At 45.5% G+C, this 26,825-nt stretch overlaps 1 protein-coding gene across 7 annotated transcripts in view; it reads left to right on the top strand.

Moving 5' to 3' along the window:
- dip2ca (disco-interacting protein 2 homolog Ca) overlaps positions 1–26,825 on the top strand; it is a 210,705-nt gene that overhangs the window by 157,522 nt on the left and 26,358 nt on the right. For all 7 annotated transcript variants that reach the window (XM_060899648.1, XM_060899645.1, XM_060899646.1 and 4 more), the window contains 6 exons: positions 611–732; positions 913–1,024; positions 1,228–1,337; positions 3,598–3,728; positions 3,821–3,989; positions 11,862–12,032. In XM_060899648.1, the coding sequence (XP_060755631.1) occupies positions 611–732; positions 913–1,024; positions 1,228–1,337; positions 3,598–3,728; positions 3,821–3,989; positions 11,862–12,032 (815 nt within the window). The remainder of the gene's footprint in view (positions 1–610; positions 733–912; positions 1,025–1,227; positions 1,338–3,597; positions 3,729–3,820; positions 3,990–11,861; positions 12,033–26,825) is intronic.

Raw genomic sequence — 26,825 nt, 5'->3', positions numbered from 1 at the left:
CACAGACAACCATTCACACTCTACAGTCAATTTAGAGTCACCAGTTAACCTAACCTGCATGTCTTTGGACTGCGGCGGAAACCGGAGCACCCGGAGGAAACCCACGCGGACAACATGCAAACTCCACACAGAAAGGCCACGGGGCTCGAACCTGGACCTTCTTGCTCTGAGGCGACAGCGCTAACCACTACACCACCGTGCCGCCCCAAGATTATAATTATGAAGTAAATCTGAGCTTTGATCACTGCTCTCACTCTCCTTGCTGAAGCTACATACTTTAAAAAAAATTTATATAATATACATTTCTGAGAGCAGTAATGGGGTATTTTCTATCACCAGTTTCTACTCTTGGCATCGGATTACTAAATATTATTTATGTTAGTTACATGATTTGAAACTATGGCAAATTTTGACACAAATCAGTTTTTAATTGATTCATTGCACCACATCAATGTATCGCTGCTTTTGAAATTGTTTCATTACAGTCCTTTGAAAGACTCATCTGAAAATCTTCCTGTATGGTGATATAATGTTTTTGCCTGATGTGATCTGTGTATTTCACTGTATGTGTATAAATCAATGAGATGTTTTCTGTGTTTCTCTCCCACAGGTATCGACCTAATCGCAGCGTTTTATGGTTGTCTGTATGCCGGCTGTGTGCCCATCACCGTGCGTCCGCCACACCCTCAGAACATCGCCACCACGCTGCCCACTGTGAAGATGATTGTCGAGGTGATTGGCGTTTATGAGGAGTTTATATAAACCATGCGGCAGTTTCTGATGCTTTATTTCCGCTCATGCAGATTCAGACAGCTGGGTTTTATTATCAACAGACCCTGTGTGTGTGTGTGTGTGTGTGTGTGTGTGTGTGTGTGTGTGTGTGTGTGTGTGTGTGTGCGCGCGCGCGCGCAGGTGAGCCGCTCAGCCTGTGTAATGACTACACAGGTGATAAGTAAACTGCTGAAGTCCAAGGAAGCGTCTTGTGCAGTGGATATCAGGGCATGGCCTCCAGTCCTGGACACAGGTGAGTCACATACACACCTCAGTGAACAGGAGAGATGTGCAGGTCTGCTGGTGTTTGATCAGTGGTAAATGTAGTTCATCTTTGTGGGTTTGTTTTTTTTGTGGTCTGAACTTATTACATCTGCATGATGGAGTCAGGCTAAAATGTGCTTCTTTTTAACACAAAATAAATGTTAAAAATTCAAAGTATTTCTCATATTCTAGATGATCTGCCAAAAAAAAAGCCCCCTCAGCTGTACAAGCCCTCGAACCCGGACACGCTGGCCTACCTGGACTTCAGCGTGTCTACCACAGGGATGCTTGCAGGAGTAAAGGTACTTCTGTCTCCTCATACGTCTACAGTGTACTTTCCTCTATGTGGCGTTTCACAGCCGAGTGAAGCTAACGTGGTATACGTGCAGGGCGGAGTTTGGTCAGAGGAAACACATTTCAGCTGCAGCAAATCGACTGATTTTAGTTTCGGCCAGGCACCACCCAAACTGATAATCACATCATCAGTTTTTCTTTTCTAATCAGCCATCACTCTTGCCGGAGCAGCTGGGGGTTAGGTGCCTTGCTCAAGGACACTTCAGCCAGTCCTGCTGGTCCAGGGAATCAAACTGGTGACCTTTTGGTCCCAAAGCTACTTCTCTAACCATTAGACCATGGCTTCCCCATAAAAATATCGAATGATGACGGGCCATATTTATCCAACCCCGCTGTCTCAGAGAAAGAGAGAACGAGCGAGAGCGAGCAGTGTTTATAAAGTCTTCTCCTGGAGCAATCTTTATAAAGCTTCTAAAGTTTCACACACAGGCTCTGTCTGGTTGTTGTGGTAAATTAGTGTAAGAACATGAAGGAACATGAACCCTTCCCTCTCATTAAAAGCCTGATTGTTGTGTGCTCACTGACAAGTCCAGCTCAGACTCATTTTACTCTCGTGGTTCATTAATGTAATAATTAGGGCTGGGGCTTTAAGAATTTGGAATTTTTAACATTTACTGTTCGATATTGAGGTGTTTTTCTGTCAGAGGAATTAAAGAAACCTCATAAATCAGCTTTATCTCAGATATTAATTTAATAGATTTAACAGTTAGACTTATCAGTTTAGATGTTGGGAACTACTTTTTTTAATCATAATTGTAATTTCAGATCTAGCTGGTTGTTTGATATAATTTAAATGAGAGACAGCATATATGGCCAGTAGGGGGTGATAATTTAAGCATGCTGAAGTCAGCTCTGTTGCTGCTACTGCTGGGTTTCACTTGACGTCACATCCACCTCATTAGATATTCAAAACTTTAGCTGGTGGTCTACCAAAGCTCAATTGACACAGCGTTTGAAGGTGCATTGCTCACATGAAAAATGCCTTATGCTTGCGTTGTTTTAGGTTGTTTGAATCGATCAAACTGTGAAACTGATAAAAGTTTCTTCAGGGTTCCCCATGAACTAATAAAAAAGGGTGAACGAACACAGGATTTCACAAAAAGACGTCGAGAAAGGTGGCTTTTGAACCTCTCAGTGAAATTGAAGGGAGCCGAGTTGAAGCCTGCTCAAGTTTGCAGCGATCACTTCATGACAGGTTTGTATATCCCTCTCAGCTATGTCCTTACTGTTTTCCAAGTACTTTTCTTGCTATGTGTTGTTATTTTGCGGTACTTTTTTTTAGTCATGAAGCGTTAAAGTCCCCAGCTGTTTCTTTGTTTACTCCTCACTCCTCACAAAGTCCATATGCATGAAGGTCGCGACAAAATTCTTACCCAGCCATACAGTTATAATGCGCTGTGATCACTTCTCCATCTTGTTTAACTAAGATCCCCTTTAAAGGGGTTTCTGATGATCTTTGTGAATGATTTACCTGAGAGATAAGAGCCAGCACAAGTGAGAATCAAGTGAACTGTTGTTTGTTTACACTTCAACTTGCAGCGCTTTGTTGTAAAAATGCGAACGAAAAGCTTAAAAAAACATACTTACAAAAACAACTTGCAAAACTTGCAAAAACAATACAGGATTCATTCGGCAGTGACTTGATACCGAGGTCCTTTACTCGGCCACATTCAAAAAAGTTGTAAGCCTCCATACTCTTCCACACTTTCATCTGTTTTACAGTGTAGAAGAATGTCTGCAACACTAGATAGTTCGAGGTGTCGGGAAACTCGACATTGTATGACAAACCCTTCTTTCCCAGACTGTAGGGGTCTTTTCCATTGCACACAGCAATCTTCTGAATATATCTAAAGCAAGCAGTGGCTTCTAGATTACGAGCATACTCTGATAAGTTATCGCTAGTTGTTTGCACTACGGCAGCCTTTTAGACCACCAGCTATTCCACTTCCGGTAGAACCGCTAAGAAAAGTCATGTGACTGAAACCCAGCAATTCTGATCTGTAGTTCATTCTGTGTTCTCAAGTGGATGAGGAGGAGACAGAGCTATATAACAATACACTCTCTTGCACACAGATCTTCAAATGGTTAAAAATATATGTATTGATCACCACCTTGATGCTGAGCATTTCAATTTATCATATTACTGAATCAGTGTTAACTTTCTGTTTCTTTTTCTTCCTCCATCCCTCAATTTTCTTTTGTTTTTAGATGTCTCACTCTGCCACCAGTGCCTTCTGTCGCTCAATCAAGCTCCAGTGTGAACTTTACCCGTCTCGTGAAGTGGCCATCTGCCTTGACCCCTACTGCGGCCTGGGATTCGTCCTCTGGTGCCTCTGCAGGTCAGAGATTGAGACAAACAGAGAGAGACATAGAGAGAGAGAGAGAGAGAGATATTTGTAATGATTGTGTGTGTGTGTGTGTGTGTGTACAGTGTATATTCAGGGCACCAGTCCATCCTGATCCCACCGTCAGAGTTGGAAGTGAATCCTGCTCTCTGGCTGTTGGCCGTCAGTCAGTTCCGTGTCAGAGACACGTTCTGCTCATACTCCGTCATGGAGCTGTGCACTAAAGGCCTGGGTCTGCAGACTGAGTCGCTGAAGGTATCTACACAAAAAATACTAAAGTTCACTAATAAATACTAAACTAATCTACAGTATTAACTACTGAACTAAACCCTTTCCAGGTTAATGGACAGTAAATTAGCTCACATTAGTCACAGAATGTTATTTCAGTATCAGAGTTTTGATTTACATCCTCACTCATTTTTCAAGTATCTTAATTCACTTAAATTTCTCACTCATTTATTCAACAGCAGACAAACCTGTTGGAATCTCCTGTTATATTACCATGACAACCAATATCTGTCCATCACTATCATAGTCTAATTTAGATAATGAACTAGCTTAGCTGACAGGTTTTATAGATAAAATGTTTCCAGTAACCACGTTTCATCCTCTAATAATTTGCATATCACATGATTGGTAGAAAGCCCTTGAGTTTATTGATTGACATCAGAAATTGAGCTCATACACAGCCCTGCCCCAAATTGGGGCACTGAGAAAATCTGTTTTATATACATTGTACATTTGTACTGCTCTACCAAAAAAAAGTCAGACTTATTTGGTTGCTCCGCCTTTAGCTTTGATTACAGCATGCATTCTCCGTGGCATTGCTTTGATAAACTTATGCAAGGTCGTAACATTTGTTTCAGTCCAGAGTTGTATTAATTTTTTGCCGAGATCTTGTGTTGAGGGTGGGCGAGTTGATCCACTGCATAAAGTCTTTCTCCAGCATTCCAGAGACTTTCAGTGGGGTTACATACATTAAATCTGTATTTTAACCGTTTTGATGTCGCCACCCTCACTACTATCCATGGCCCTGCTTACCAAAGCCCCCTCTATCCATTATTAGCCTCTCATCGTCATCAGCAGAGCCTCTCTCTTTTAACTCCATTACCCTCCAATCCTCATCTGGGCAGTCAGAGCATCCCCCTGTCTCTTCAGTAACTAGCGATGTCATCACAGCTCTAACTCCCCTTATTCTCTATTACTGATGAGCAGGTGAGAGCAGAGTTCAAGAGGTTGAAGATGAGGAAGGCTACTGGTCCTGATGGCATTAGCTCCAGGCTGCTCAGAGACTGTGCAGATCAACTTTGCAGGGTCTTCATGCACATTTTTAATCTGAGCCTAAGGCTGGGGAAAGTTCCAACGCTGTGGAAGACATCCTGCATAGTCCCTGTCCCCAAGACAACGCATCCTAGGGAGCCCAACCATTTCAGGCCAGTAGCCCTGACATCACATCTAATGAAGACCTTGGAGAGGATTGTTCTAAACCATCTGCGATACCTAGTGAATGGTGAGCTGGATCTCCTCCAGTTTGCATATCGCCAGGGTGTTGGTGTGGAGGATGCAATCATCCTGCTTCACCACAGGTCACTCTCCCACCTGGAGAATATGGGATGTTCTGTGAGAATCATGTTTTTTGACTTTTCTAGTGCTTTTAATACGATCCAACCAGCACTGCTGAAGGCCAAGCTGGAAGGAGTGGGGGTCAACTGCCATCTGACTACATGGATCTCTGACTACCTTACAAACAGGCCACAGTATGTGAGACTGTGTGACTGTGAGTCTGAGGTGGTGGTCTGCAGTACAGGGGCTCCACAGGGTACAGTACTGTCCCCCTTTCTCTTCACCCTTTATACATCAGATTTCAGATACAACACACATACCTGCCATCTCCAGAAATTCTCTGATGACACAGCCATTGTTGGCTGTGTAACAGAGGGGAATGATGGGGAATACAGGGAGGTTATTGCCAATTTTGTTGAATGGTGTGACAAGAACCATCTTCAGTTGAACACTGGGAAGACAAAGGAGATGGTGGTAGACTTTCGCCGGAAGGCGCCATCCCCTGTACCAGTGTGCATTCAGGGGGAGAACATTGAATTTGTGTTAGTCTATAAATACCTTGGCGTCCACCTGAATAACAAACTGGATTGGTCACACAACACTGATGCCCTGTATAAGAAGGGACAGAGTCGCCTCCACCTATTGAGGAGACTGAGGTCCTTTGGTGTGTGCGGGTCACTACTAAAGACATTCTACGATACAGTAGTGGCATCAGTACTGTTCTATGCCATTATCTGTTGGGGCAGTGGTAGCACAGAGAGGGACAGGAAAAGACTGAACAAGTTGGTCAGGACTGCAGGCTCTGTTCTTGGGGGCTCCCTGGACACAGTTGAGGTGGTTGGTGAGAGAAGGATGTTGGATAAGCTGGCATCCATTATGGCCAACTCCTCTCACCCGCTTTATCAGACAGTGACTGCACTCAGCAGTTCTTTTAGTAGTAGACTACTTCATCCAGCGTGTAAAAGGGAACGCTATCGTAGGTCTTTTATTCCATCTGCTATTAGATTGTACAACACTGCTGTTATGAAATACTGTACTGCTATATATTAGGCTTTTTTTATCAGGTTTTTTGTGATGGATGTGACTGTGTATGTATCTCATGTCTCATGTTCAACTGTGCATATCATATCTCTGGTTGTGTATATCATATTTATATTGGATATATCATAATCCAGGATCTACTACATGCAGGGGGATGCATGTAGTAATCCAAAATGTGTAAATTATTGATTTATTAATCTATTTATTTATTGTTTTCATCTTTTACTACTTTTTTAGGTAGTAGTTCTATATATTTTTATCCTTATCTTTGTCTGATCTATTCTTTGGCTGCTGTGATAAGTGAATTTCCCCTTTGGGGATTAAATAAAGTCTTATCTTATCTTATCTTATCTTATCTTATCTTATCTTATCTTATCTTATCTTATCTTATCTTATCTTATCTTATCTTATCTTATCTTAAGGTTGAGACTCTGTGGGGGTTAATTCATGTGTAAAATGAGTCCTCATGCTCCCTGAAACTCTCACTATTTTTCCCGTGCTATCAGGAAAGAAAAGGGGATTGAGCTGAGAACCTCTATGTGGTGATCCATAGTAACGACCTCGGTCGGCTAATCTCAGAAACTCAATTTCCAGAAGGAAGCAATTTTGATCGTCACATTGACGATGACAAGCATCAATACCCATATCCTCCAGCTGAATGTTGAAGGACTTACAAGAACTAAAAGAGACCTGATCTGCCATCTACCAGACGAAAACAATGTCAGTGTGATTCTCCTGCAAGAGACCCATGCTGACAGCGAAGACAAACTCACAATTGAAGGCTACAGTACTATAGCCTACCGTATATACTCAACAAGTACCATGGTATCGCTACCTATGTGCGTGAAGGAGTCCACGTGAAATCTATCCAAAAATCCCCAGAGGGCAGCCAAATCCAGTGGACCTGTGCCTCCATCGAGAATGTATCCATAACGAACATATACAAGTCCCCACCAAACACAGCCAACATCCAAAACTTACCCCTTGTAAGCACTACCACCATTGCCTATGGGGACTTCAACGGCAGAAACACCCTATGGCATTATCTGGACACTAAAGCGAGATCTGACCTACATCTGCTTTATGATGCTAAAGACAACAAATCGTTCTTTTCAGGCCGGCGCAAGACATGGACTAATCCTGACTTGTGCTTTGTCTCTAACTCAATCGCTCAATCCTGTGAACGGTATGTACTGGACATGTTCCCATGATCTGGACACTGTCCCATTGTCATTGGCACCGAAGTTGGAATGAAGATCAACAGTCTTAGCAAAAAGAGGTGGAATTTTCGTAAGGCTAACTGGAGTAAATTTGCCGGCCTTATCGACTTGTTATCATGTGACCTCCTGGATCCATCAAGGCCAGCCACAGACACCTACAAGGCCTTCACATCCCTGCTCTCCTCTGCTGCTAAGGCATCCATTCCCTGAGGCAGATGTGATGCATATATCCCCTGCTGGGACGAACAGTGCAAGGCAACCTTCCAAGACTACAATGCAGCAAGCATAGATGAGAAGCCTACCAAGGGCGACCAGCTAATGCATATCCTTGGAAAAAAGTGACATGCACGATGGGAGGAAACTGTCACCTCAATTGACTTCACCCATTCAAGCCAAAAGGCGTGGGTTACAATCAACCGCCTTTCAGGGCACAGCAGCAAACCCAAGCCATGTCTCGTTACTGCCAATTCTATTGCGTTGGTCCTCGTGGATAATGGCAAATGGAAGAACAAGAGCAAAGAATCCAAGCTACACACTCATGAAGTCAACAGGAAGGTCAAAGAGACCACTGCCCACCAACCCGCCTCAACAAATCTCTTTGGACCAGTTACCCTAGAACAGCTAATGGACGCCATCTTATGCCTGAAAAAGGGCAAAGCCCCCAGCATCAACTTGGTTCATGCAGAATTATTCTGCTACCTGGGAACCCGTGCTCTTGAATGGCTATGCCAGTTCCTCTCCAATTGCTTGGCCACCCTATCCATCCCTGATATATGGCAGCAAGCCCAAGTGGTTGCCATTCTCAAACCCAAGAAACCAGCAGACGATCCCGAGAGCTACAGGCCAATCTTGCTGCTATGTATTATGTACAAGCTGATGGAGAGAATAATCCTGGCGTGCATCAATGACATTGTTGAAATGCACCTTCCACAAGAGCGGGTTGGCTTCTGTAAAGGTAGATCTACCATGGACCAAATAGCCCATCTTGTCAATAACATTGAAGCCGCCTTCCAGAGAAAAGAAAAGGTTGGAGTAGTCTACATCGATCTGACAGCTGCATATGACACCGTATGGCACCGCGGACTTTACCTGACACTCCTTCAACTGATACCCAGTGTGAAGCTTGTGAAGTTCATCATGCTCATGCTTCAAAACCGTTCCTTCTATGTGGTTAACTCGAGTGGCAAACGAAGTAGGAAACAGCACCTCCAAAACGGTCTGCTGCAAGGCTCAGTCCTTGCCCCTATCCTCTTCAGTGTCTACATAGCAGACTATCCTGTCACAACATCAACCAAGCACTTGTATGCAGATGACAGTGCAATCGGCTACGCAGCTGAAACCTACGAGGAGATCCAGTCCACCCTAGAAGTCTTTACTCTCTGCAACTACTTCAGCCTCTGGTACCTGAAATTAAGTGAGTCCAAAATGGTTTGCTTGCTCGATCTACCATGTAGCTAATTGACTTGCAAAAAAGGAGCTGGAGAATAAAGATGCAGGGCAAGAAGCTGAGATTCGACCCACAGCCCATATACCTTGGTGTGACCCTGGACCGCAGCCAGGGTCACACCAAGGTGAGGTTTGGCCCTCACCTCAAGAATGTGGCTAACAAAACCTCCAAATGTGTTAACATCATTAAGAAGCTCAGTGGACGACAGTGGGGAGCCAATTTCACCGCTTTATGAACATCAGTCCTCACCCTTGTGTATTCCGCTGTTGAATATGCCACAGTTGTCTGGTCCCACAGCATCCACACCAAGGCTGTCAATGTGGTTCTTAATGAAGCAATGCACCTTATCTCTGGGACCTTGAAACCTACACTGACTGAGATGCTCCCTGTAGTCTCAGGAATTCCTCCTGCAAGCATCCGGCGAGACTATCAAGTCCTCAAGCTAGCAGAGAAGGCACTCAAGGAGAATAGTCTCGTTCCACCAACTTAGGATAATAACACCCTTCAACGGCTATCAAGGCAGTACTTCGCCATCAAAGCTACAGCGCTCATGAGAGTTGGACCAGCCTCCGACTCCTGGGTGGAACAGATATGGCGGGAGGAATGGAGCCGCTCACACACCACCTTGCACTCTTTCATTGAGTTCCCCTCTGCAAAGCCCTGCGGTTACCATCTCACCCACAAGGTGTGGACCCGCCTCAACTGCCTCCGCACTGGATGGGGCAGGACCCAGTCTTTCCTCAAGACGATTGGAGCTAGTGAAGACGACGCCTGCCAGTGCGGGTGCACACAGACAATCCCCCACATCCTTCAGGAGTGCCCAGTCTTCAGGCCACCCCATGGACCTGACGGTCTCATCAACTAGAATGCTGACATCTCAGTGTAATTCCTGAGGAAATTACATGAACGAATGAGGGAAGAAAAACCCCACTGATGTGAACCTGGTCATTCAGTATATTCAGGTCATCAGCTGACTTAATTTTATTGCCCCATAATGTTGTTGATCCTCGACCTGACCAACTGAATCAACCCCAGACCATAACACTGCCTCCAGAGGCTTGTACAGTGGACACTATGCATGATGAAGCATTACTTGATAAGCTTCCCTTCTTACCCTGACACACCTATCACTTAAGAATAGGGTCAATGTGGACTCATCAGACCACATGACCTTTTTCCATTGCTCCAGAGTCCAATCATTATGCTCGCGAGCAAACTGAAGCCTTTTCTCCTGATTAGTCTCACTAACAAGTGGTTTTCTTATGGACACACAGCTGTTTAGTCCCAACCCTGAGAGTTTCCATCACACTGTGTGGAAATGATCTGACTTTCACTATAAAACATATCCGTGAGTTCTGCTGTCAATTTTTTTTTTTTTTAATGATTCGACTTCACCAAGAGTTTACGTGATCTCTGAAATATGGTCAGTCAGGATCTTTTTCCAACCACATTTTTTCCATGAAGTTGATGGTTCATCACTATCCTTTCAGGTTTAATAATGTGTTGGTTCTTAACCCAATTCCATTCATTTCAGCTCAACTCTCCTTAGTTGTTTTCTTTGCTTGATGCAGGCCGATAATTTGAAACAGTCACATCTTTTCCACGACTGCAGAACATGCCTTCCAGCATGTTTGATTAAGAAACGAGACGTTACTCACTGCATCAGTTAGGGTTAAAAGAATTATTGCAGCTGAAACGCATTAATCATTGCAGTAATTATCCAATCAAATTATCTTAATTATTGTGGCAGTTCGTATGAGTGGGAGGAGCACAGAAGGACGGCAGGCCAGAATTAAGTTAAAAAAACTCTTTTATTTTGCACTTTTCAGTCGCAATATAACTCTCCCAGCCACACACACACAAGTCGTCTGGTTGGGGAGAGAGTTCTCCCTCTGCTCTCGCTCTCCCTTTAAATAGGGCGCGGTCACTGGGGAAGACACATAAACACACGTTAATAGACCTCAGGTGCAGTGATTCTGCCACTTACCTTCCCTGACTCCGCCCTCCGGTCACAGACCGACGCTTGACCACGCCCCCGCTGCCAGAACTATTTACTTAATCCAAATGGTGACTTTTTTCTTGGCCAGGCAGTGTACTGACACTTAAATCTTTAGACTTTGAAATACAGTAGTTTAAACATCATGCTGTAGACTTCAGGATGTCACAAAACATATTTCTGAAAAGTTTCACTGATGTTTCACTGTTGATTGGTGTTTTATCTTTTTTATAATTTTTTTTTTTTACTGCTGCACCTCTGGTTATAATGCAAAGTTTGTGTGGGTGTCATGGCAATGTTAAGATTTTCTCACTCGCACCATTGTTACATGTTCCTGTGTGCATTAGTTAGGGGTTAGTGTTACTGAGCCTTAATCAGCAAGTGGCAATTAATTATCACTGAAAGCATCTTATTATCCACACTTATAAACGCTGTGTACTGTGTGTGTGTGTGTGTGTGTGTGTGTGTATAATCATAATTACAGCAGGACAAGGCCAGGAGAAGATATCGCATGTACCTTGTGGCGAGCTGGATTTGAAAATGTTCTTTATTTCCTAACATTTGATCTGCTTAGTGTGAAGTGCATCTGAACCCACTGCATGCAGTTCATTTAACTTTTGAAAGGTGCAGTGAGAAGAGAAATTTGAGTCAACAGTTTTATTCGAAATTGTGAAAATGTGAAATTTTTCTGATTACTGTTTGATTTTATTTCATTTTCTATTCTATATTATTATTCAGGACTGAGCACATTATTAAAATAAAATGGCTGTTAGAAAAAGAGGCAAAAAAGTTATACGGATGGAGTATTTGTAAATTATTCTAACCTGTGTGTGTGTGTGTGTGTGTGTGTGTGTGTACAGTCCCGTGGTTTGGACCTGTCCCGTGTGAGGACGTGTGTGGTGGTGGCAGAGGAAAGACCTCGCATCGCTCTCACTCAGTCTTTCTCCAAGTTATTTAAAGATCTTGGCCTTCACCCGCGTGCCGTCAGCACCTCCTTTGGCTGCAGAGTGAATCTCGCAATCTGCCTGCAGGTTTGTTTTGTGTGTGTGTGTGTGCGTGTGTGTGTGAGAAAGAGAGAGAGAGAGAGAGGAAGCACGTCCCTTACCTGATCTACAGAGAGGGAAATATTGTAGATCTCTTACCCACACACCCTCGTCCTCATCCTGGTATCTTCACTCTTGGAATTGTGAGAAGGGCATGTTGACAGACATGTGACCATGTCTTTGAATTGTACACGTGAACATATCACAGTCCTTATGGACAATAAGCCACGCTTGTGAAAGAGTAGGTGTACATTTAGAGTTACACTCAGAGGTTTTATGATTACAGAAGCAGGTTTTCGATACAAAGCTACAGCATCCAGGTGATTTAAAAACAGGAAGAAACACTGAGATTCAAATATAAACTGATTTTGGGAAAATAGTGTAAATAGTTCAAGTTTCTATTTGGGATCATCCACAGCAATGTTTAGTGAACCCTATTTTGAGAGGGTTTTGAATCTTTCAGAGCATTTCAACCAGAAATAAATTGATTCAGAACCTGAAAAGTTGGTTCCCAGCTGGAACCAATATATAGCCGGTTTTTCCAGCATGAACTGTGATGACATCAGTGTCAGTTTGGAGAGCAAGCAGAGCGCAGCAATGGACAACGCAATGTTTTTCTGACACATCTTCAGAAAAAACTAAATGAAACAAATATCTGCAATAACAAAACAAAAGCTTGCATGTAATCAATGTGATCTGCCATCTTGCTACAGCTGTTTACTCCCGTTGTGCCACACCCTCTGTTTATTACGCATCCTTGCTTACCATGGTTCCACTCAAAACTGGTGAAAAGTCGGGCTGGTTCACTGCCTGGCACCAAGGTTAAAAGAATCCTGAACTGAACTGGTTCAAGAACACATTCCCTGTTGGTTGAAAAGGCGTATCAGTGATTATAAGCAGTAATCAGTGACTAAGAAAGAAACAGGGGCAGGCTGCCATGGCCCCAGCACACCACCAGAGGGAGACAGAGAGCACCCACTCAGTCTCATCTCATCTTGTTATCTCTAGCTGCTTTATCCTGTTCTACAGGGTCACAGGCAAGCTGGAGCCTATCCCAGCTGACTACGGGCGAAAGGCGGGGACAAGTCGCCCTGGACAAGTCGCCAGGTCATCACAGGGCTCACCCACTCAGTAATTAGTGCTAACTGGCTCCACCTGTGACTGGCCTGTTTAAGGGTTGTTTATAGATGACTTAAACGCTTAGTCTTGAATGCTGGGGAAGTGATTGCACTGGATAATCTTACGTTGGGCTGGAGGTAAAGTGTGTTCCAGAGCTGAGGAGAGTTGGTAGTGTGGCGGGTAATTCGGAAGACATTTTGATGCAACTGTTGGACGGTGGAAAAGGTGGTTTTGGTATAATCTGGATTGTGACTGAATCAGAATGGCTGGTAGTAGTGGAGGACTTTCTGAGGAGGAGACTGTGGACCTGGAATGGACAAGAGTAGTTAAAAATAGGAAAGGAGGAGGAAGGAAGGAAGGAAGGAAGGAAAGGAAAAATGATAGTAACAACACCAGGCAACGAGCACTTGAAGAGGATGAGGAAAGAAATGAAGCACAGAAAAAAAAGAGTTTAAGATTATCCTTAAGTTTAAAGCAGGAGCTGAGGTATCGTCTGTAAGTCCGATTGCCTTGACAAATGGACTGAAAAAAAAACTGTTGGGGATATCGAGATGGCCAAGGTGTTAAGAGATGGCAGTTTGCTGGTGAAGTGCAAAAATGCTGAACAGAGGAATAAAGCATTTAAACTACAAACAGTATGTAAGAAATACATCGCAGAAAGAAGAGTGATTGGTGAGAGAAACAGAGTTAGGGGAGTGATTATCAGGAATCCCCCTAGGAGAAAATCTGGATGAACTGAAGGAAATGCTTAAAGGAGGAACAATAACAGGAATTAGACAGCTACAAGCACTTGGGAGTGGGGAAACTCCATCTGTGTTACTGGAGTTCAAAGACAAAGTTCTTCCAGGAAAGGTGATAGTTGGATATATGAGCTTCAGTGTAAGAGCATATGTTTCTCCTACCCTTAGATGCTATGCCATAGATATGGCCACATTGCTAGTGTGTGCAGGGGAAAGCAAAGATATGGAAGGGAGCATGCATATGGAGAATGTGGGAGGAATAGTGAAGTAAAATGTTGTAACTGTAGAGGAAATCACACCACAGCATATGGAGGATGCATAGTGAGGGAACAGGCAGTTGAGGTTCAATAAGTAAGAACAGAACGGAGAATAACTTTATGCAGAGGCAGTGAAGATTCTGAATGTGGGGAAAAAAATGAAAATATAATCCAAAATAAACAGGCAAGCAAAGACAGAGGGTTGTCAGAAAACTACCAAACAGGAATCACAACGGACAGATTTGGTTCTGTTTCTAGCCTATGTTATCAATTGCTCAGAACAAGCAAAGACTATAAAACTGAAAAAAATCAATTATAGTGAAGGTAGCAACAAAGTTCCTGAACGCAGAAGACTTATCTTGGAAAAAATTGTGCAGCTCTTAGTCAAGGAGAAGGGACAGCAGAGGGAAGTCATCAAATCATACCATAATGCTTATTCTTCAATTCTAGAAGTCTGATAGCAAATGGGCAAGAGTGTAAAGGTGACATCAATTCATTAAAAACAATACCAGATGTTCTATGCATACAGGAAACATGGCTCAAACCATGTTTCCTGTATGCATAGGAAAATGTCTGTCACATTTTGCATTTTGTGCAATTTTTTTTTTACCTTGCGCAATACCAGAAAAATTCAGTTGAAATCCTGCCATTTGAGGTGAATTTGTTCTCTGAAAAAAACTTGGCATTTGGATTTCCTGGCAAACATTGATTTTCGTGACGTCACGTGTGGGACGCCTCCTTCTGAATCCTACGTCAGCGCTGGTTTGTTTTATGAGAATATGACCTGGTGGTTTTCTGCAAATTTCTTCAATGTTATCATGTAATTATTAAAATGGTTAACAGATGTATCGTAGGAGGGTGTAGCAACACCAATCATGATGGGATTAGTACTCATCGTTTTCCAAAAGACTGGAGAATGAGAGAGAAATGGGAGCGCTTCGTGCGAGGCACCCGGAAAAAGCCGAGGACCAAGCAGAGCCGAGAAAAAGACCAAGAAAATCAGCAATTCACAAGTTGACTGTTGCCAGGGTAAGAAATAAGAGACTATACTCTAAATTAGGTGTTTGTGTGGTACACGGATAATGTTATTTATTGACACACACAAAAGTAAACAACACGGAAGCGCTGGGTGATAATACACTTACTTAGATTAGATTAGATTAGATAGAACTTTATTGATCCTTTTGGGAGGGTTCCCTTAGGGAAATTAAAAAGAGAGTCCACAGCCTGGTAAAAAGCAGCCAAAGTAGAGTCCAAAGTAGTGTGTTTAAAGTCCCCAGAAATGATCATAAATGCCTCAGGGTGCTGTCTGCAGCCTTGCTGTGACAGAGTGAATCCCCTCACATGTAGCGTCTGCCCTCAGAGGGATGTAAACATAGATGGTGATGCTAGCAGCTCCAAGTCCGGGCAACATAAGACTGTCTTTACGGAGAAATGTCCCCAGTTACACCAGCGGTTGTTCACGTAAATGATGAGTCCCCCACCTTTGCCTTTCCCACATGCTTTAGTGTCTCTGTCGGCTCTCACAGCAGTGAATCCCCGCAGGTCCACGTTAGCATCCGGTACAAGGTGTGTTAGCCTAGCCTGGGCCCACCCATCCTAAGTGTGGCGCAACACGGGGGCCTGTTGCGAACTTAGTCTGGCAAGGCAAACTATCTCCAGCTCTTCCAAGCTCCCGAAAAATCGGGAGCCAATCAACTTTGAGCATCTCCAACGGCCCTGGGTAGAGGCGTGTTCAAGGCAGTGACGTAGTAGAACTGCGACCGGAAGCCATAGATTCTAGAATCTATGCCGGAAGCGCTTCATTCACTAGAAGCATTACGAACATGGAGCAGTGGCAAGCCTTTGACACAGCGGTAGATGCTGTATTGAAAGCATTCAACGGGAAGTTCTCATTGAAAATGGAGCAAAGAGCAGCCCTGGAGGTGTTTATTCTCCTCCTTCTTCTTCCTGTTACTCAAGCAGTTTCCGTCGCATCACATACGTGTGAGTGAGAGTGATGTGATTGGTTTAAGCTTCGTCACAGCCTTTTCTGGCTTCGACCAGTAGCAAACTGAGGCATTTCAGGGAGGCAGGTCAACCACGCACTTTGGGAAACGGTTGGGCTTAATATCTGAAATGGAATGGAATGAGCAACTGAACAACCAGCGGATTTACCGGGAGAGCATCTTATTTATTTTTACGGAGACATGGCTAACACTAGTCTGGCTAACGCAACTTCAAAGCTCTGCGAGCATTGGTCTGTTCAGCATTGCCAGACCAATGCTCGCAGAGCTTTGAAGTTGCATTAGCCAGACTAGTGTTAGCCATGTCTCCATAAAAATAAATAAGATGCTCTCCCGGTAAATCCGCTGGTTGTTCAGTGCGGATAGCTTGTCGACCTTATTTGGCAGCAAGTTCACATTCCCCATGATAACAAAGGGAATGGATGGTTTGTAGTGCTGCTGGTTGTCCGCTAGCCTAGCCTTTAGCTTAGCCTTGGCTTTGCAGCCCCTGGGTTTCCTCCTCAGTTCGGCTGGGATGGGGTGTCGTATCCCAGCTCGTTCCATTGTTTTCAGGGCCAGCAGCTCCTCTCTTGAATAAGCGAGAAAACTGGCTCCTGGTTGTGTGTTAAAGTTAAAAATATCCATGGGATATGAAGAAAAACACACTGTCTTCGTAAGAAGAGCAGAAAAGTAAAAAGGTGGAAAAAAAAGTTTAGAGCTAAAAACTACAGAGCTACTGGAGAGGAAGCCGTCTCGCACAGCGCCCAAGGTCACATTTTCTTTACATTTTACTTCACATGTATCAAGGGATATGCGTGTCAGGGCTTGAGATCTTGGGACCTGTCAAACACATTAAATGTATACAACCCTGCTTAGCCAATTCCATGTGTGTAGCTTATGAAATCTTTCTCCTACAGTAGCCAGTACTCTTTGTAGTACGTTCCCTATGGGTGGGTGGAGCACAGAGGACGGCAGGACAGAGATCAGGATTCAACGGAGGCTTTATTGCCGCACTTTTCAGTAGACAATTCAAATAGCAATCAGAGACAGAGACAGACACACACACTGTAGTCTCGTCCGGGGAAGCTCCCCCTCTGCTCTCCCTCTGCCTCCTTAAATAGGGCGCGGTTACTGGGATGACACACAAACACAGGTTAATTGCCGTCAGGTGTAGTGATTCTGCCACTCACCTTCCCTGACTCCGCCCTCCTGTCACAGACCGGTGCTTGACCACGCCCCCGCCTCCACATACCCTCACCGCCCGACTCAGGCCGGGCAGCCGTCCGGCCTGCAGCCAACTCCCCCCCCCCCCCCCCCCCCCCCCCCCGAGGGGAGAGGAAGTCCGCCATGACCATCTGCACCCCCGGCCTGTGGACCACCTTGAAATTGAAGGGTTGGAGTGCCAGATACCAACGGGTGATCCGCGCGTTGGCATCTTTCATGTGGTGGAGCCACTGGAGGGGCGCGTGGTCCGAACAGAGGGTGAAAGGGTGCACCAGCAGGTAGTAACGGAGGGCGAGGACTGCCCACTTGATCGCTAGACATTCTTTTTCTATGGTGCTGTAGCGCCCCTCACGCACCGACAGCTTCCTGCTGATGTACAGGATGGGGCGGTCCTCCCCCTCCACCTCCTGGGACAAAACAGCCCCCAGCCCTCTGTCCGACGCGTCGGTCTGCAACACAAAAGGGAGAGAAAAGTCAGGGGAGTGTAATAATGGCCCCCCACACAGTGCAGCCTTTACCTCAGAGAAAGCCCGCTGGCACTGCTCCGTTCACTGGACCGGATCTGGTGCCCCCTTTTTAGTGAGATCAGTCAGCGGGCTGGTGACGTCCGAATAATTAGGTATAAACCTACGATAGTTGCCAGCCAGCCCCAGGAACTGTCTCACCCCCTTTTTGGTCTTGGGCCTCGGGCAGGCCGCAATTGCTGCTGTCTTGTTAATTTGGGGACGCACCTGCCTGTTGCCCAAGTGGAAGCCCAGATACCGTACTTCCACCCGCCCAATCGCACACTTCTTCGGGTTGGCAGTGAGACCCGCTCGCCTCAGTGACCTAAGGACGGCCCTCAGGTGTTGTAAGTGCCGCTGCCAGTCGTTACTATAAATGATTATATCATCCAGGTATGCGGCCGCATAGGTGGCGTGGGGGTGGAAGACCCTGTCCATCAGCCGCTGAAACATAGCAGGCGCCCCAAACAGCCCAAAAGGAAGTGTGACGAATTGGTGCAAGCCGAACGGTGTGGAAAAGGCCGTTTTTTCCCGGGATAATGGAGTCAAGGGGATCTGGCAATATCCCTTCGTCAAATCCAGTGTCGAATAAAAGCGAGCCGTGCCTAGTCGATCGAGCAGCTCGTCAATACGAGGCATTGGGTACGCGTCGAATTTAGACACCACGTTGACTTTTCTATAGTCCACACAGAACCGGACCGACCCGTCGGCCTTGGGTACCAAGACCACCGGGCTGCTCCAGTCACTGTGGGACTCCTCGACGATGCCCATTTCGAGCATGGTCTGAAGTTCTTCCCGAACCACCTTTTTTTTGTGTTCGGGTAGCCTGTAAGGGCGGCTATGACCGGGCAGGGGCGAGAACACATCCGAAAACTCAGTCTGCAACTGGGCGACCTCCATGAGTTGGGTCGGGGAGAGGTGGTCTCCACAGGGGACCGGAGAGGTACGTGATGCCAATGTCCCTTTTTGAACTTCCGGCCCCAGCTCCGCCTTCTCCAGAACTACCAACACCAATGCCACGGGGACCTCCTCGTTCCAGAGTTTAAGCAGATTGAGGTGGTAAATCTGTAGCGCCCCACCCCTGTCCGTTCGCCTCACCTCATAGTCGACGTCCCCGACTCGTCGTGTGACCTCAAAGGGTCCTTGCCACATGGCGATCAATTTGGAGCTCGACGTGGGCAACAGTACGAGTACCTTATCTCCTGGAGTGAACTCTCTAAGGCGCATACCATTGTTGTACAGGCGGGCTTGCCATTCCTGGGCCTGCCGCAAATTCTCCTGAGTTAGGTGAGTGAGTGTGTGGAGTTTTGCGCGCAGGTCCATAACGTACTGAATTTCGTTTTTGCTTTGTGAAGGTCCCTCCTCCCAATTTTCCCGCAGCACATCTAGGATGCCGCGCGGCTTACGCCCATATAATAATTAGAACGGGGAGAACCCCGTGGAGGCTTGGGGGACCTCTCGCACTGAGAACAGCAAGGGTTCGAGCCACTTATCCCAATTACGTGCATCCTCACTCACAAATTTTTTAATAATATTTTTGAGGGTGCGGTTGAACCGTTCTACTAAACCGTCCATTTGTGGGTGATACACACTGGTGCGGATCGGCTTAATCCCCAACAACCCATACAGTTCGTTCAGTGTACGTGACATAAATGAGGTGCCTTGATCAGTTAGAATCTCTTTCGGGATTCCAACTCGGGAGATGACGCGGAAGAGTGCCTCCGCAATACTGCGTGCTGAGATATTGCGCAGAGGCACTGCTTCCAGGTATCGCATTGCACAGTCCACCAGAACTAATATAAAGCGGTACCCTCGTGCTGACCGATCTAATGGCCCAACGAGATCCATCCCAATTCTCTCAAACGGGGTCTCGATTAACGGAAGAGGGCGCAAAGGCGCTTTTGGAACGGCCGCTGGATTTACTAACTGGCATTCGCGGCATGCCGTACACCACCTACGGACATCGCCGTGAATCCCCGGCCAATAGAATCGGGCCATTATTCGGGCTAGTGTTTTATCCTGCCCTAAGTGTCCAGCCATGGGATTAAAGTGAGCCGCCTGGAATACCAATTCCCGGCAGCTCTTCGGAATTAACAGCTGTGTGACTCGCTTTTTAGTTTGAGTGTCCTGCGTCACTCGGTATAATCTATCCTTCCTAACTGCGAAGTAGGGGAAGGATGGGGTGGCGTTCAGCTGGAGCGTTTGACCATCGATTACTCTCACTTGGTCAAACGCATGCTGCAGAGTCTCGTCTCGCGATTGTTCTAATGGGAAATCCACGAGGGATTCCCCAATAGAGAGAGGAGGAGCCGGCGGCTCCTCACTCTGACGCGAAGATGACGTAGACGGCTCTGCGACAGCTGCTCCTGCCAAAGCGACACCGGGACCTCCCCCTGTCAAATGGCAGGACCCACTCTTTACTAGGCGCGTCATTAAACCCCGAAATCCCGGCCAATCAGTCCCCAAAATTAAAGAGTGGGTAAGGCGAGGATTAACCGCCGCCTTCACTATAGATTTTTCCCCTCTGAAAAATATGTGGACCAACACCAAAGGGTAGCTGTGAACATCCCGGTGCACACACAACACCTTCACCCCCTGTGCTCCCCCCAATGCCTCGTCTTGAACCAGGCTTTGGCGGATCGAGGTCTGATTGCAACCAGAATCCACCAACGCCTGATATGTAGCCCCTTGGACACTCACCGGTATGCGATATGCTCCGGCCTGATTGAGGGCGGCCTCTGGCGCGTCGGGGATCCGTACCACCGCGCCCACTTCCATTGCCGTGCATTGTTGTTGCAGGTGGCCCGGCTCCCCGCAGCGCCAGCAAACCGGCCCGGGCTTTCACTCTGCACCGGTGATCTGGGGCTCACTCACCTGAGGGGGGGGAGAGACAGACACAGAAGGGAGAAACGGGAGGGCACCACGGGTGCGGCGGGCCGGCTGGGGTGGAGCCGGCCCCGTCTCCGCGGTGGGGGAATGGGGCGAGGACAGGACACAGAAGGAAGGGGAGAGAGAGAAGAGGAGAGAAGGGTTGACATCTTCGGCTGTTCTGCCGCCGGAACAGCCGCCAAATGATCCTCCGCCAGCCCGACTGCCTGATCCAGCGACACCGGGCGGTGGCACTGGATCCACTCCGCGGTTCCTGCTGGTAGGCGGGCGATGAACTGTTCCAGTACCACCTGGTCGACAATTCCCTCGGCGTCGCGATCGTTGGCCCTCAACCACCGCCAGCAGGCGTCCCAGAGCTGCTGGCCGAACACGAACGGCCGGCCGACTTCCTCCAAATGCAGCGCGTGGAAGCGCTGGCACTGTTGTTCCGGTGTGCGCCCCACGCGCTGGAGGACGGCCCAGCGGAGGTCCGCGTAGGCCAGCCGGCGGTCGGCGGGGAGCTGTAGCGCAGCCAGCTGTGCCTCTCCCGTTAGCAGGGGGAGGAGGCGCGCCGCGCGCTGCTCCATCGGCCACCCAGAGGCTTCGGCGACCTGTTCAAACAACATGAGGAACGCCTCGGGGTCGTCCTGCGGGCCCATCTTGGTGACAGTGAGGGGGGACGGGCCCGTGGCTGGAGCGCTGGTGGACCCCGCCGACGCGAGGAGATGCTGGAACGCCTCACGATCTTCCTGCTGGGCCAGCACCAGGGCTTCGAAGCGCCGCTCTTGTTCCTTTCGGAGTGTGACGAGCGCCTGGTGCTGGCTTTGCTGAGCCGTGGCGAGGGCGTGGACCAGGTCGGCGAACGGGGAGGATTCCATGGGGCTGCTGGTTTGGTGCTCCACTGTCCCAGGTTTCAGCACCACTGTAGTACATTCCCTATGGGTGGGTGGAGCACAGAGGACGGCAGGACAGAGATCAGGATTCAACGGAGGCTTTATTGCTGCACTTTTCAGTAGACAATTCAAATAGCAATCAGAGACAGAGACAGACACACACACTGTAGTCTCGTCCGGGGAAGCTCCCCCTCTGCTCTCCCTCTGCCTCCTTAAATAGGGCGCGGTTACTGGGAAGACACACAAACACAGGTTAATTGCCGTCAGGTGTAGTGATTCTGCCACTCACCTTCCCTGACTCCGCCCTCCTGTCACAGACCGGCGCTTGACCACGCCCCCGCTGCCACACTCTTCTAAATGAAGAAATGTATAAATACATAATAGTAATTAGAAAAAATGATTTATGTAACAATAGATAGATGAGCATTGATGCATGAATCCATGGGTTTAGAAGCTCAGGTGACAATTCCATATTTTAATGCAAAATCGCTAGCTGCTAAACTTGGTAAACAGACTGTGCAAGCTTGCTAAACAGACTGTGCAAGCTCTCTCAGCCTGCTGGTGGATCCGCACGTGATGTCACGAATCTGGCTCCAGACTCCCTTGGGATTTTTCCAGACGCATTTTATTTTATTTTTTCTGCTGTAGACAGATGACCTTGTGCAAAATTACCCCTCTGGATGAGTGTGTAAAGGGACATACTTTCATATAATGTCTCTCTGCCTACTCAAGTGAGTAGGACGCTTCTTTGCTTTGCTCCTGCTTGATCTTTATTTTATTTTACTTTCTCATTTAATTTCCACTATTTTTTCATTTTATTTTTCATCTTTATAAGATAAGTTAGCTTTTAAAACAAAATGCCAGGGGGCAAAAAATCCAGGAGATCCTGCAGAAAATGCACAGAACTAGAACAGAGGATTTCTATCCTGGAATCAAAGATTGATGCCCTGCCAAAGACGGACGAATTAAGAGCGATATCTCAGGAAAGGAGTACAGAAACAGTGGCTGAGAATGCAGAGATTGCACCTCGACAGGCCGATGGCATTGCAGATCGAGTGGATGAATTAATCGATCTAACAGGGCAAAATGTGAGTACAGAAAACTGGCACATGATGGGTGGCAGGCCCAAAAATAAAAACAGAAGAGTAATTATCTCAACACCAGCTCGTTCTGATACTATGCAACCCATGCTCCACAGCCATGCTATTAGAAATAGAGCTAGGTCTACAAATTACAATAGGATTTACAATCCTATGGAAAATCCACAGCCCATAAGGCTTCAGAACAAATTTGAATGCCTCAGGGATGTGGAAGTGGAATTTTCAGGCGGACAAACACATCGTAGAAAGAGATCGCACCACAACCGAAGAGCTGTGGGAAGAGGCAAAAAGCAGCTCATAGCACCACCTGATCCCACAACCCTTGTTCTTGGTGATTCCACTGTAAGACATTTAAAAGGACATGGGATGATTATTTGCTGCCTTCCAAATGCATCCATCTCTGACACCAAAGACAGCATTTTGAAACTCATGTCCAAGCATAAAACTATCAAACGTATTGTTGTGCATGTGGGAGCAAATGATGTTTTCAGAGAACAGCTGTTTGTCCAAGATGATTTCAGAAAACATTTTTCTGATCTCTATAAGACTGGAATACAATCTTTTATCAGTAGCCCACTCCCTGCAAGGGGAAGCTTTGCATTTACTCGACTCTTCAGTCTTAACACCTGGCTTGGAAAAACTTGTTTTTCATCCGGTATGAACTTCATAGACAATTTTAACCTTTTCTGGAATCGCAGAGAATTCTTCAAGCCAAATAGCACTGAACTCAGCTGGATTGGGACCAAAGTCTTAGCGGATCATTATAGACTTGCTCTACAACATGCAATTTTCTCTCAGCCAACATTGAGGAAAACAGTTGATAAGATGTCGCAGACTGACCTAGTAAAGCCAAAACAATCATCTATGCAAGTCTTCACCAAGGACACACAGCCATCTGGGGCAGACTGCCAAGAACCATCTGGGGCAGACTGCCAAGGACATCAACAATCACACGGAGAATGTGAGCATGCGATTCCATCATCCATCATTTGGTCCATCCAGATTGAGGACCTGACCAAAGATAATCATGTCAAGGCTGCATCATCCACATCTCGACCCCATGCAAGTATCACAGAGACTATCAGGGAGACAGTCACCACAGAGACAGTCATGGAGACACTTACAAAGACCTCACCAAAGTTTCGCTCTTCTGATTTTATTGTACCATCTCCATCTCCCCCCTGCATGGATTTCCCTAATAGTATGCAGAGACTGCTGCCAATGGCTACACTCTCTTTTTCTAGCCCAAATCTGTCGCGACAAGCAGTGTACCCAGTTCAACCAACAGACTGAACTGTGTTCGCCCAGGACTTTCAGCTGGCTACCAAACTTTTTCACCATCTAAAAGATACATGACATCTCCAATCCTTCCACCCTCAAACCAAATGGAACATACAGAGAGTCTTGTATGACGTGCTGTGGGTCCTTGCATTGGGTGTAGTTTTGAAAACAAGCTGGGACCCAGTATGCCTATGCCATTCTCTATTCCTGTGTTGATAAGAAATAGAAAACATAGAGCATATTTAACCCAAGGGGTAAACCAGTCTAGTCTCCTTCCTGTTTCAAAACAACATCAGAGTGCCCAAGCGGATATTACTTCTAGACTTTCTGTAAAGCTAGCTCTTCTGAACATTAGATCACTTTCAAACAAGTCATTTTTAATTAATGATCTTATCTGCAAACACAATCTTGATTTTTTGCTTCTAACTGAAACATGGCTGGATCAAGCAAATAGTGCTACCACCCTTATTGAAGCAGCTCCCCCAAATTTTAATTTTATGAATGTTACCCGACAGGGGAAAGGTGGAGGGATCGCAAATATATTCAAAGTCTCTTTTCAATGTAAACAATCCTCACTTGGTGATTTTACATCCTTTGAACACTTATGTGCACTTGTTACATGCTCTCCTAACATATTGTTATTAACTATTTACAGGCCTCTGAGACATTCAGCCAAAGTTTTTCTGGAAGAGTTTGGTGAACTGTTGTCAGTCATTTGCTTAGAGTTTGACTGTCTTATTATATCTGGGGATTTTAACTTGCATGTAGATAATCCTGAAAACACTTGTGCCAGAGAACTACTTGCACTTATTGACAACTTCAACCTAGTACAACATGTACAGGGGCCGACCAACTCTCGTGGTCATACTCTTGACCTCGTCATCACAAAGGGTCTTACTGTTTCTACTACTGTTGTTGACCTGGCCTTATCTGATCATTTTTGTGTTTTCTCTGATGTTTCTATGTCTCCTCACATTCAGAACAGCTCAACGACTATGGGTAGGAGAGTCATAAACGACAACACGTGTTCTCTTTGAGCAAGCTCTCTCTAAGATCTCAACCAAAATGTCAGACTCTGTAGATGATTTACTGGAAATTTTTAATTTAAATATGACCCAAATTATGGATGATATTGCTCCATTCAAAATCAAGAGTCAATGCAGAAAGCACCATGGAAGCAATACCCAGCTGTTAAACTGCTAAAGAGAGAATGTAGAAAGACTGAAAGAAAATGGCGCAAATCTAAACTTCACATCCATTATCAAATCCATAAAGAGATGCTTTGTAAATATTATGAAATTCGTAAAGCAAGACAGTCTTTCTTCTCCAACATCATAAACAGGAATATGAACAATGCCCGTGTGCTATTTTCAACAGTAGAGAAGCTAACTAATCCCCCACCACAATTAGCACCTGAACTTCCCTCAGTTAATAAATGCAATGAGTTTGCATCCTTCTTCAAAGGTAAAATTGATAAAATACGGCAGAATATTGCTCATAATATATCTCAGTTGCAAATAATTGAAAAACTGCAATCACCAGTGACACAGACAGATAACTTCAACACAATGTCAGAATTTTGTTTAATTGATTATGAGACTCTTGAAAAAACTGTACAAAATCTCAGTTCCCCAACATCTGAATTGGACATTCTGCCCACCAACTTTTTTAAGTCTGTTCTTCATCTTATAATTACAGATGTGCTTCAAATGCCTAGAGACTGGCATTGTTCCTATGTCCCTGAAAAAAGCCGTTGTAAAGCCCCTACTTAAAAAGAATAATCTGGATGCTTCAGTATTAAACAACTACAGGCCAATATCAAATCTACCATTCATCGGGAAAATCCTTGAAAAAATTGTCTTCAATCAATTAACTGCCTTCTTGATGTCAAACAGCTGTTTTGATAACTTTCAGTCAGGATTTCATGCCAATCATAGCACTGAAACAGCGCTGATTAAAGTTATAAATGACATACGTCTTAATACTGATGCAGGCAAAACATCGGTCCTGGTGTTACTGGACCTCAGTGCAGCTTTTGATACTGTTGATCACAACATACTGCTATATCGACTTGAACACTGGGTTGGGTTGACTGGTAAAGTTATCAATTGGTTAAAATCATACTTAAAAGATAGAAGCTTCTTTGTTACCATGGGAAATTGTACCTCAACATCAATGTCCTTGACCTGTGGTGTCCCCCAGGGTTCGATTCTTGGACCATTACTATTCAACCTTTATATGCTCCCACTTGGGCAAATTATCAAGAACAACTCAATTTTGTATCACTGCTATGCAGATGACACCCAAATTTATTTTGCTCTATCACCTAATGATTATACCCCCCTTGAATGTCTCTACCAGTGTATCGACCAAATCAACAACTGGATGTCACAAAATTTTCTTCAGCTGAACACAGATAAAACAGAAGTAATTCTATTTGGGAAAAAAGATGAAAGGCTCAGGATTACCACTATTCTTGACACAAAGGGGATTAAAACAAAAGAAATGGTTAAAAATCTTGGTGTTTTCATTGATAGCGAGCTAAATTTTGACAGTCACATGAAAGCAATCACTAAAACGGCATTTTATCACCTAAAAAACATTTCCAAACTAAGAGGACTTATGTCAAAAAATGATCTGGAAAAACTTATGCATGCCTTCATCTCTAGTAGGGTTGATTACTGCAATGGCCTTTTCACAGGCCTGCCAAAAAAGACCATCAAACGACTTCAGCTGGTTCAAAATGCAGCGGCTAGGGTTCTCACACGAACAAAAAGAACAGAGCACATTACTCCAATTCTAAGGTCCCTT

The sequence above is a fragment of the Neoarius graeffei genome, chromosome 19, assembly GCF_027579695.1.
Source record: "Neoarius graeffei isolate fNeoGra1 chromosome 19, fNeoGra1.pri, whole genome shotgun sequence".
NCBI lineage: Eukaryota > Metazoa > Chordata > Actinopteri > Siluriformes > Ariidae > Neoarius > Neoarius graeffei.
The sequence above is the reverse complement of the archived record's forward strand: the minus strand, read 5'-3'. Positions and strand labels throughout refer to the sequence as shown.